Source organism: Stegodyphus dumicola, chromosome 7, assembly GCF_044657685.1.
Source record: "Stegodyphus dumicola isolate Sdum_Otavi_A_Nest chromosome 7, ASM4465768v1".
Lineage (NCBI taxonomy): Eukaryota > Metazoa > Arthropoda > Arachnida > Araneae > Eresidae > Stegodyphus > Stegodyphus dumicola.
In genome coordinates, this window is record NC_140774.1 from 189,607,646 (window position 1) to 189,619,962 (window position 12,317).

General features: G+C 29.4%; 1 protein-coding gene across 1 annotated transcript in view; it reads right to left on the minus strand.

Moving 5' to 3' along the window:
• Window positions 1-1,410: 1,410 nt before the first annotated feature.
• The window catches only part of LOC118204305 (RUN domain-containing protein 1-like), a 53,906-nt gene continuing 42,999 nt past the window's right edge, over window positions 1,411-12,317 (minus strand). The window contains exons 12-17 of the mRNA XM_035376639.2: window positions 10,960-11,055; window positions 5,540-5,650; window positions 4,903-4,995; window positions 3,061-3,158; window positions 2,843-2,937; window positions 1,411-2,187 (exon numbers count right to left, since the gene is read on the minus strand). Of these exons, the coding sequence (XP_035232530.1) occupies window positions 2,081-2,187; window positions 2,843-2,937; window positions 3,061-3,158; window positions 4,903-4,995; window positions 5,540-5,650; window positions 10,960-11,055 (600 nt within the window). The 3' untranslated portion in view covers window positions 1,411-2,080. The remainder of the gene's footprint in view (window positions 2,188-2,842; window positions 2,938-3,060; window positions 3,159-4,902; window positions 4,996-5,539; window positions 5,651-10,959; window positions 11,056-12,317) is intronic.

Genomic DNA, 12,317 nt, shown 5'->3' on the forward strand with positions numbered 1-12,317 from the left:
ATTTAATTTCATACATCTTTCTTTTTCTATGATTTATAGAGAGACAATTATTTGTTTAATTATAAAATCTTATAATTGCTGAGTTGAAAATTTTCACTAAACAGTCAGTTGAAATCTTTTCATTCTCAACAAACTTTTTATCACATTCTTAACAATTCCGTGGCAATATTTTTCCAGGTATAAACCATACTATGGTTTAGGCATCCATTAGTTGACTGATGTTTGGGACATTATCCTTGCAACAAGAACTTTAATCATGTCATCCTCATTTAGCATTTCATCACATTTTATTAGTTGGAAAATTTTGCAGTTCTCTTTTGTTAAACTGAAATCATTTGCATATTTCTTCGGCATGCAGAAATAGCAACAATTTTTGCCAATATCCTTTGGCTGATTGATGGATGTAAATTTTTGCAGAAGGAATGGAAACCTTCCCCCCTCAAAATGTTAATTTTGATATGACAACAGTAATAATAATAATAGGCTGAAATAATAAGCTGGATGAGATCATAAAGTTAAGAAAGAGTGCAATTCACAGTGGTAGCTGAACTTAGAACGACTGAGATCAAATTCTTTCTTCCTTCTTCTCTACCACCATCAAAAAGGAAGCCAACATGTTTAACATTCTCCCCCCCCCAAAAAAAAACTGCTTTTCAGATTTTACATATTACTACTGTATTCTATCGTGTACAGGACTAATAGGATAAAAAATGCTGAATTCCTTCACTTATAGAACCACTCAAGGGCTGAAAATGAAAATGTGATTTTATAGCCGGTAGATAAAACTACAATGGTCTACCCAACAGCTGAGTAGTTAAGACTGCTGAATGCCGGGAGTTTGTCCCAGGAGAACAGGCTGGCTGCATGATTGGTTTTTCCCATTTGTAATATGAATATGAAATAGTTTCCTTTAGAAAATCTTTCACAAAGGCATTTGTAGATAGCCCTCATGTACTTTGTCATATTCAAATAACCTAGTGCAATTTGAGTACGATAATAATACCTAAATAATCTATAACTTTCTGCTGGCAAGATATAAAGTGTGGAAAAATTTTATTCATATTTCTGTACAAAAAATGAAGAAATTCCATCATTTTTGGTAGATCTTGGTGCGTATGTGCCCCCCCCCCCAAAGACGTTAATGACATGAACTACTTGTCTGGCATCAAATGTGGCAGGGAGTGAGTTTGTTTTTCAAGTGCTATGTTTCTTTAATATTTTCCTCAGGATCAAATACTTTTGAAACACATTAACCCCATTCCTATAACTATATTAAAAAAAAAGTCAAATGACATACATTACATAGCTCAGTACAATTTGATTGTTTGTAACTACTTAATAGTAAATTTTTAATAGATAACATGGAACATAAAAACAAAAACTTTGAAATTAAGGAAATAATACACAAAATTTGTTCAGGCTCTTAATTTATTTTACAACCAAATGGACATATATTTACATTGCTCTACATACAATATTACTTTATATAATTTCAACAATGAACATAAAACATTATTTTAAACAGTTAATAAATATATATGTTTGAGAAATGGATGGTTTATTTGTGAATTGGAAGAACAACAACATGATGAGATATTTCAAAAGTTAGATATCAGGAATTTTTGTAATGCATAAATAGGTTTATGAAGTTTATGAGCAGAAAAATTGCTTCATTTCCCTTCTCTAGAGAAATTATTAAAATAAAAACAAGAAGAATCATGCAAATAAAAATGCACATACAAAGATGAAATATGCTTTTCATTGTGTATTTATGGCTATCTTAAGATAACCTTAAAGTGAATGAAGAAAATATAACTCAGTTATGTACAAAGTATTTTCAGCTAAAATAAAAACACTACAAATTAAAAATATTCAGATCATAAAACACAATGAAATAGTAAAATTATGAGTAATTGGGAGAAAAAAAAAAAGATTTTATTAGTATTGCGATTCTTTTCAAACTTAAATATGAGCATTTTTGCTACAGAAAAATTTGCATTAAATAAACAGATACCAACTCTGGAATAATTAAAAATTTTTAAACTTTTATAAAAATTCCTTGATAAAAGACTTAGTTAATTTAAAATGCATCTTTTATACTTTGTAACTGACGAACAGCTAAATCTACAGGTAGATCAAAATCTAGATGAGTAAGCCTATCCAGGGATTTCAAAGCATCTTCAAAACCTAGAATAAAGTAAAACAAGATTAAGCAGCCAAAATGCATTACAATTCAGTTTATTTTATAACCTTTCTTTTTAACAAATAAATGTTTTACTAACAGTTAATAAGCATATGTATGATGTCATGATTTAAATTGAATCTAATATAACAACTTTTTCTAAATATCAATAAAAGAATTAATGGGGCAATAACATATCATGTCAGTTACCGTAATCTGAAATAAAAAAGTTGTCAACAGCAGCTATTTATTTAAAATGCTGACATTAACGAAACATATTCAACATGCAATGATGTCACATGCAATCATGTGCTTTCTTCAATGACAGAATATGAACCTGTATAATAATAATGACAGGACTAGTTTCGATGGTTCGGTAAAACCATTGAAACTAATCCTGTGAAAATTTGAAAATATAACGCTGATTTTTGTTGTTTGACTTCTGAATTAGTATTTGCTCGGCATGCTATTGTGTTTTAATTGTAAACCCAGTTTGGTTAAAAAATTTCTCCAATTTCTGAAAAATCAGTTGTTCCAACATTACGACAATTTTGTACAAAGAAATGTGAAAATATGCTGAAGCTCAATGACTTTGAAAACAGTTAATAATCTACTTAAACATTACACATTTTCAAGTAACTACATAATTAAAAAAATTACCAGTTTTATATGCATAACTCCATGGCTGATAAAAGTGTTCCAATAAAACCCGAGTTTTATAAATGAGTTTCAACCAAGAAACAAGACGCTTATCACTGTAAAAGAAAGGGAGAAAATGTTTTTAAAAATATGAATAATGAATTAAAATATGAATAAAGAAACAATATAGGGAAAAAGTTTTAATGTTTTAAGTAATTTAGTTAAGAAAAAATACTTACTTGAGTGCAGCACACACAAAAGCTTTAAAATGGGAATCAGGTGAACGTTTAAGCGGAGTATGGGTACTGATAATATTATCTACGGTACTCAAAAGTGACTGAAAGAAAAAAACAAATATTGCTTTATAACAAAGAAAATGAAACTGAAAACAATGCATATGACAAAAAAAGGTACTATTGCTAGCCAAAATCACTTCACTATAAGTGAAAAATCTAGTAACCATGTAAAGAAAAAAATCACTTATGAAATCTAAAACAAACTATTCTATTAATAGAGAAATACAGATTTCTCATCAAAATGCTATTTTAATAATGAAAATCTTTTGATTACCTAGCTGCTGAAAAGACACGACTGAAAACATAAAAGAACTCTTATGTAACAAAATAAAAAAAAAGAGTCAAGATCATTCTTTTAATGTGAAAATTAATGTAACCAAATGCAGTATTATTACCTCGAAAAAAAATTACTTTCTGCCAAAAAATCAGTTCCACTTTTATTATTTCATGACATTATGAGATATCGTGAAATAATAAAATGAAATGATTTCTAAATTAGCAGTTACACTGCATATCATTATTATATCTGATTAACCCTTTCAGGACGGTCATCCCGTATACGCATTCCCTAAAAACGTCTCTTACAGCGGGGCGTCCCATCCATGCATCACTAGAGATTGCATTCAGAGGACGGGTGATGTGTATATGCATTTTAAGCTGGAATGTTTTTTTGAAGGCCACTACATGGCATTATATGTCCATCACTTTTGAAATGAACACAGTTTTAGGTTCCTGACCTTGAGTTTGATATACTCTGCTTGACTTTGGTATTTTACTCATCAGCTGTTGTGAGGGTGGGAAGGGGAGGGAAAGCCTAAACAGAGGTGGGCTCTTTAAATTGCCGCATGCTAATATAAATATTCGCGTGTCTGATTTATATCCAATTCCTTTTTTTATAATAATTTTCACTTCTACTATATACGGTCTTTTAGGGTCACTATGTGGAATTATGTTATGTTTTGCATTGCCTTCAGATATATTTCCGTTCCTTCTCTTTTTATTTCGGAAAGCCTCACCTCCAGTCTATTATGGCGGGAAGGTGCTATTTATCAGAGGAAGAATACCCTCGTACGGTTAATGAACCATTTACTAATGCAGATGAGAGTCATGATTCTTTTACTAAAGAGCTAGAAAGTGATACTTCTCCGTGCTTCGAGATTTACCACAGTCTTCATTTTAAATTTTGTTACTTCTTACTGTAAATAGACTTTATTGTGTTGTTTTATTAATTTTAAATTTTATTGATGGATTTTATCAATTAAAACTTTGGAATAATTTGAATAGAGCTTCTGAAAATTCTTTTACAAGATAAGGAAAATTTTAATTATATTATCATGTAAAATGAAGGAAAAAAAAAACGTTATTAAGTGCTAATTTTAACATATATAAGAGCTCAAGTAATAATCTAAAAGGATACCAAAAATTATGATGCTAGAAGTGAAACTTTTTTTTTCTGACTTTTTTTTTATAAAATTAGGCTTAGCAATGTAAAACGTCCGTCCTGTACGGTGACTGCCTTTGATTCCCTTCCATTTCATATGAGCGTCTTAAACAAAGGTGCACCCTCGCGAAAAGGTTAAATGCTAGACAATGAGTTATTATTAAATACAGCAAAATGATTTTTTAACATCAATACAAATAATACATGAAATATTAAACAATTGCAAAACAATATTTAAAAAATTAAATGTGCATAACTTATCCTATGCACAGTTTACACTAATACATTTTATGTAACCTTAATATTACAATTAACTAGATTGATGATTAATTTTACTTTCTAACCTGTTTAGGAGTCATAGCAACTCCTCCAACTATTTCTAGATTGAAGCTTTGGCAAAGTTTTCGAGCTGGAGAAGCATTGTACTGATAACCATTCTAAAATATAAATAAATAAATAATAAAAACAGAATATAGAACTTAAGCATATAATCTGTGATGTTTGTATTAATACACAAAATTTGTTAAAAGCTGTTTGCAATAAAGGAAAGAAGTTTTAATCACCATAATAAAATGACATCGAATCATTCGCATATTTTGCTGACAATACAACTTCCATATTTTTAATATGAAGGTTTTTCAAAGAAATGACATTATTTAAGTGGAAGACAGCTTTGCATACATTTAAAAAAAATATTAGTACTTTTTTCTGACAAATAAATGCAAAAAATTATGTAACATAATTAAATATTAAAATATATTAAATTACAACTTTGCTATGCCTAAATACCTCTCAATATGCCAAAATGCAATTCAATTTAAAGTTTGTTCTTTAAAAAATGACTATACATTAGAAAAATCTGAAAGCAATAATTAGGTTTACATTAAAATCTATCGCTTAAAAAGCATTTGTTTCACATACTAATACAAACAAACTCTGGTTTAATGGCACTTTTTCCCCTTGAAAAATAAAAGAACTCACTTTCAATTCATAATATTTTAGAATAAGATCCCAGGCATGCATCATCTTAGTAGCAGATGAAGACTGGACGGCAAAACATCCAAATGGTACTAAGCTGTTGCTCTGCCCAATCTAATATAAATCATAAAATAAATGAAATTAAAATTTGACACAGGTATGATTCTAAGCATGCATAATCTTCATGAGCATTAATGAGAGAAATTTTCTCTGCATAATAATTGAATGAAAATTTAAGAGTCTTGAAAGCAACAAAAAATATTTTATATAAAAAGAAAACTTGATGTATTTCTTTCATTTTAATTGTAATTAGAAACGAATTTATGTAAATTATCCGATAATGCAATAAAAAGTATATCAGTGAAGAACATAAATCTATTGCATATTATAGCTTTCTAAATGTGTTATGGAATACAATCATAGTAAAAATCCTGCAAAGTCGATTCAAGAAAAAAGAAAGGATTTCTTAAACAGGGTTCGTACACATTTCCTTACATGAAAATTAAGGACTTTTAAGGACCATCAAAGAAAAAATTAAGGACCTATCAGCAAACAAAAAAATGAATAGAATAAAACAATTATCCATACAACCGACTTCATGCTTGTAATTTCACTTTAAGAAACTAACAGAAGTGTGTATTATGCACTATTATTAAATTCAATTTAATACTTACCATCTAACTCCCTACAAGTTATGAAGTAGATAACATTAAATTAGGAACATAATTTCTTGAAAAACATGTATAAGTGTATTTTACACTAATAACAGTCACTATTTTAGAGATATACATGATTATTATTTAACTTATTTGATATTTATTCCACTATTATAATCACAATGTAAGAATATTTTGCAGATTAAAATGACTGATTTGTAAACATACAATTTATTTCCTTGGTTTTTTTAAAGATACTAGAATAATAAACTGTACAATAAAAGATACAAAACATTTGTGCTTTTTTTAAATCTGAAATCTTTTCAGCTATTTTAACATCTAATTTATTTACATCTATTTCCTTTTCTTTAACTATTCTTCTAAATTCATTTGCTTTGATAAACAAATCAATGTTCCTGCTGGTCTCAGCTTCATCTGCTAAAGCATCTACTTCTTCATTAATATCTTTAATGTCCCTTTGAAGAAATTTTTTCTTCTGCTTCATATAATCAATTTCTTCCTCAATAATATTTCTTTTCCTCTTTGAATTTTCAGATTTAGTTAAAGATTTTTGTTCTTCTAAATACTGAACTTCTAAATAACGAACTCCACTTCTTGCAGAAGCTGCTGCTGATCTCATTTCTTTATTAATTTCGATATTAAGAACACCTCCAGAAAATTTTATGTAATCAAATACTGTGTGATGAAAAATGTATGATGAGTCACTTAAATTTTCAATTTCAATTGCTTTATTTACAGAGAAGCCCCTTTCCACAGAGGCCTGTTCATGTGACAAGATAAGAATACTTGAATAGCGAAAATATACATTTTTTGCTATATATATATATAATAATTTATTTCCTAAACAATATTGATTAATTGATTATATTATCTCCTAAGTTTAATTAAAGTAGAATTATTTTAAAAGAGTGAATCCATACTGGTAAGTTATATTTTGAAAGATGTATATATATATATATATACAGTACAAAGTCCGAGATCCGGACATCCAATATCTGGAATAATCTAAAATCCGGACCTCAAAGCCCCCACCAACCAATTTTTTAGGGCTTTTTTGAAGGGAAGGGGTATGCTTTAAGCACGCACATTAGATTCTTTTCCTCCTAATAAAAAAACATGCCGGAAATCCCGATTCTTAATCTCAGTTTGGCGCTAAATAAAATATCTCATTATTGAAGAAATAATTATTTTAGCATAAATTTGTGTGATTAGTAACTTGACTCCATAGCTGCATATCTGCTTGGCATAATCTCAAACCGAAACATTTGTTAATTTTACAGCAACTAATATTTTATATCCTTGATGCCGAAATCGCGAATCATTATTTATTGTATTTTGCTTTCATCACCGCATGTTTATCAACAGATGACAACTTGAGTGATGAATCATGCAGCGACGCCAAATAACAGAGTATTATCCGATTACAGATTTAAGTTTAATGCGCTAAAATGTTGACAATGGGAGATTTAGCAGAAATTTCTTCCCTTATGCTAAAAATAGATCTTGTTAATGATACTCATGGGACAAACGATTATATTTAGTGCTATTTGAATTAAGAATAACTGATTTGTTATTCACATAAAGCCAGAACCAGCGCTAGAGCTCGCATGGCCGCCCCAGGCGGCAGAATTTAGCGAAGTTTAACAGAAGTTTTTCATTGCGATGACAATGCCCAATCATCAATCAATTAATGGAGGGCGAAATCTGTAGTAGGGTTCTAAATCCAGAAAATACAGCTACCGATAGTGAAGAAAGTAACAGAGAGGTTACTGAACGAGAAAAAATTTTGATTGACAAGTTATTCAGAATTCTCGACACAGCAATTACAGGACTTGAACAATGGAACTTAATAACTGAACAAGAAATTATATGTCTATAGTATTAGTCTACAGTATTAGCAGAGAAAACAAATCAAACAACTCACATTGAAAGAAATGTTTAATAAAGTAAACATATAAATATTAAGCTCTTTTCTTTTGTAAATTTTGATACCCTTTAAATCATAAATGCTTCATTATTTCATAAATCACGATTTCATATTTTCAATTTTATAATTTCTACGTGCCATCTTAGTAGATTTAAAATGATCTAATATCCGGAAAAATCTCAAATCTGGGATCGCCGAAGTCCCGACGAGTCCAGACCTCGGACTTTGTACTGTATAAATATATATATATATACTATAATACGGAATGTATATTTTCAGTTAAACTTCTACCCAATAACTTTAGTAATTCATGAAAGTTAATTTTGCGTCTAGTTAATTCAGGAAAATTAGTTTCAATTAGTTGTTTTCAGCTTTAAAAATATTAAAAAATTTTTAATTAGTTATTTTCAACTAATAATTTTATCGCCATTAGCAAAAATTATGCATTACTATCAACAACATAGGTTTAAACCAAATATTTAATTGTCTATTGAAGCTTCAAAACGTATTTCCGAACTTCACTTTTTCTCGGCTAGCGTTACCGAATTTGCCCTTGGCGACCTAAAATCGAAATGGAGCCAACAGATTTCCCGCGAAATCGATAACAGACTCTCTGCAGAAATAAACTCATAATCCCGATATCCTATACATATAGTATGTGCAAAAGAGAATAAACTCCGTAGAAGGTGATAAAAAATTAATTTATGGCTTAATTGAAACAAACACAGAAATTAAGCTAAGCAAAACTGTGTAAAAACAAATTGAAATGATAAAACGAAACTTAATTTTCATGTGAATTTTCAGCGCTGACTCTCCCATTCTAGAAATTTCAATTTGTTTCAGACAAAGACCACATTTAAGGATTGCCATCCATCAATATCCAGTCTTTGTAGTCAGCTTGATGAATGCACAGTTTATTGAAAATGCACTTTCCAGGCATTTCGTTCCTATTGGCGTCGGAAGAGTTGTGGCCTTCCAGGTTGGTATTGCTCTAATTTTGGCAAATATTTTCAGAATCCCCCCCCTTTTTTTTTCTCGAGCACCTTCATCATCACTTTCGCCTCTTAAAGAACTTCCGGCTTCACGCTTTCGTCACAATCTGCCTAAATTTATGGATAACACATGTTTTGAAACATGTTTTGAAAGATTGGGTGAATAGCCAATCAGACACCGATACTTTCGTTCGGGTAGCTATTTTTTTTTTTTTTATTTATTTATTTTTATCGTTTTCAACACAAATCTGCCAACAGATTGGTTAAGAGCCGTGTAATTTTAATACCATATTCATGAGAAATCGTAATTCACACTTAGAATGGCAATCATTAGAAATGATAAGAAATGTCAAATGAGCAAAATTAAGGACTTTTAAGGACCAAAAATCATTTTTGAAAAAATTAAGGACTTTTATGGACCATATGAACCCTGTTAAATGAAACTGAAACAGGTAATCTGATCATAATAATAAAATGGAAATCTGCCTCGTATAAATACATATGATTTCTGTGCTGGATGTCAGCTGATAGAGATACTGTCATACTTAACGAAATTGCTAGAAACATGTTTGCTACTTGGCTATGATGAAAAATAACAGTAAAAATTTGAATAAAGAAATAATGCATGAAGAACCTGGAAAGCCATAAATCGCTGTACAAAGCAGCAATTTTTACAATTTACAAATTTTCAGCCATCATTACAGATCAGTAAACTATAAAATTAGGCACATAAATTTCAAAAATACATTAAACCTTTAACTGGCTAGAATATTTTTGTGACATCTGTAAGAACGTACATATACGTGCATATTAAAATATGTCAAGAGAAATTAAGGCAATATATTAAAAGTACACAAATCCAGGTATAAAATACCAGGGGAATTCTAATTCTATAAAAATATTTAATGTTTTTAATTAGATATATTATGAATTAAATGCATTTTTATTTAAATCAATCAGAATCACACAGGAAAAAAAAAATTAAGAAATGCATTTACTGCTTTAAAATAATTTAGTTTGTTAATAAATAATAGATGGATTAAACATGAAAGAATAATATCTTTTGCTTTTCTGAATGGCAAAAGAGTTGAATAAAAGTGAAATAATGCTGCAAAATCACGTTGTAAAACTATTTAAATAGCCTGCCTTTTTAAGTTAAAAAAAAAAAGTGGAAATATTTTAATTTTTTGCTTTAGTTTGTAAAAATAATCTCCGGAGTTTTTCACAAGTCGAAAAAGGTACTATAGTAAGTCTTCCATAAAAATAAACTGTTGTAAAGCAAACTTTTGTAAAATGGAACATAGGTATATTGAATAAAAATATCATCATTGGTAAGTAAATTTTTATCTGTAAATTTCCGTAATTTATTTATTACTTTCAATTTTAGAAACTACTGCTGTAATCTATTTATTACTTTCAATTTTAGAAATTATCGTCATAATTTATTTATTGTTATCACTTCTAGAAACCACTAATACGATCATATTAAACAAAGATCACTGTATATTATACCTGTCAAAGGTTTCATATTATGACTATCTATTTACAGCTTGTTTCTCATGCAACAAAATTCATTACCTTTAGACACATAATTTTCTATGTTTTTAGTGAGTGTCACTCTTTTATAACAATATTATTTAGTTTTAGAACAAACACATGAAAACAGTTATGAAAAATTACCAAATTCTGCTCATTAAAGATAAAAAAAGCAATGTAATGTAATGTTCTGTATAATTTTTTAAAATGCAAAAAATATATTACTGCTTTCATTATGCCTACAGCAAATTAGGGTTGTTAGTAATTACTATGTTTATAAGAAATACTTACTGGCATGAGACCATGTTGCATCAAATCTCTTATAGCACATGCTAAATCCTTTCTTACAGCAGTGGTTAATTTTTCATTGCACTGCACAACAGGTGTCTGAAATAAAAATTTCAAAGTAATGATATCACTCCCAAAATTTCTAATAGAGCAGAACATGCTGATATGAAGACTCTCTTTAGAAGATAAATAAAATTATATGCATTGCTTAAAAAAAAAAAAAAAAAAAAAAAAAAGAAAGTGTGTTGACTTCCTCACACAGTCTATTAAATTATACATATTTCTTATTGCATTTCATTTACACTTGTTTCTTTGAATTATCCTAACTTAATTAACACCAAACTGCAGGGGTATATATGCCTTGATCAGACAATGCATTAACTGCTCTGGGCGTATATATACGCCCTTCCGAAATGCTATCATTTATTTGCTTTGCATTGCTACCAGTGAAATTATTCGCAAAACTTTGGAATGCAACACCACAATGACCTTGACATAGCATGCAAATTAGGATACTATTTCAGGGAAAAGGGGGGGGGGAATACGAGGCGGAATGTTTCTGAAACGGTAAAAGTAATGACTGTGCGGTTATTGGTCGTGTTTCTTTTTGAGTAAGACATATTTTTTTTTAATTCTGCGTCTTCTGTTTTCGTTTACTTCATTACTGCTGTTTGTAATGTGCTTTTTTTTCAGGAATATGTCTAAAAATGATGACTAATGACTGCACAGTTATTGCTCCAGTTTGAGTAAAATATAAATTTTTATACCGTGTCTTTTTGTTTACTGTTTGTAGTAGGTGCTTTTTTTTTATGAATATGTATGACAGTGAAATAGATGATTGCAGTCCGTCATCTTCAGGATTGAACACCTCAGAATATGATATTACATCAGATGAAGAGATTGCAACTATTCTTCGAAAGATACTCGACGTTGGGTACATGAAAAACTTGCCTATGCTGCCTCCACACTTTCCATTCAGGTATATTGATTTTACAAGGTATAACACTGAAACCTGATATTACACTTTACTGGTCTAAAAATGATTTAAATTCCATTTTTTTTGGAATATTTTTATTATCTTTTTATTATATGAACATAATAATTTTCATTATATTTTTACTCTAAACATTAAATTTTGCATTTTAATTTTTTCTTTTATTCTTTATTTTGTGAAAGTAAACAGTTTTTAGAAAGCAAAACCTGCACTTATTTCCCCCCCCCAATATATTGCATAACTAAGCGCATGTGTAAAAAACGGTGGCACTGGAGAGTGAATCTTGTACGTTTTTTGTGGCAGTTGAGTGTTTAACCTATTCCTCAGAGCAAGTTGAAAATGACATAAAAAACTGCAAATTTTGAAA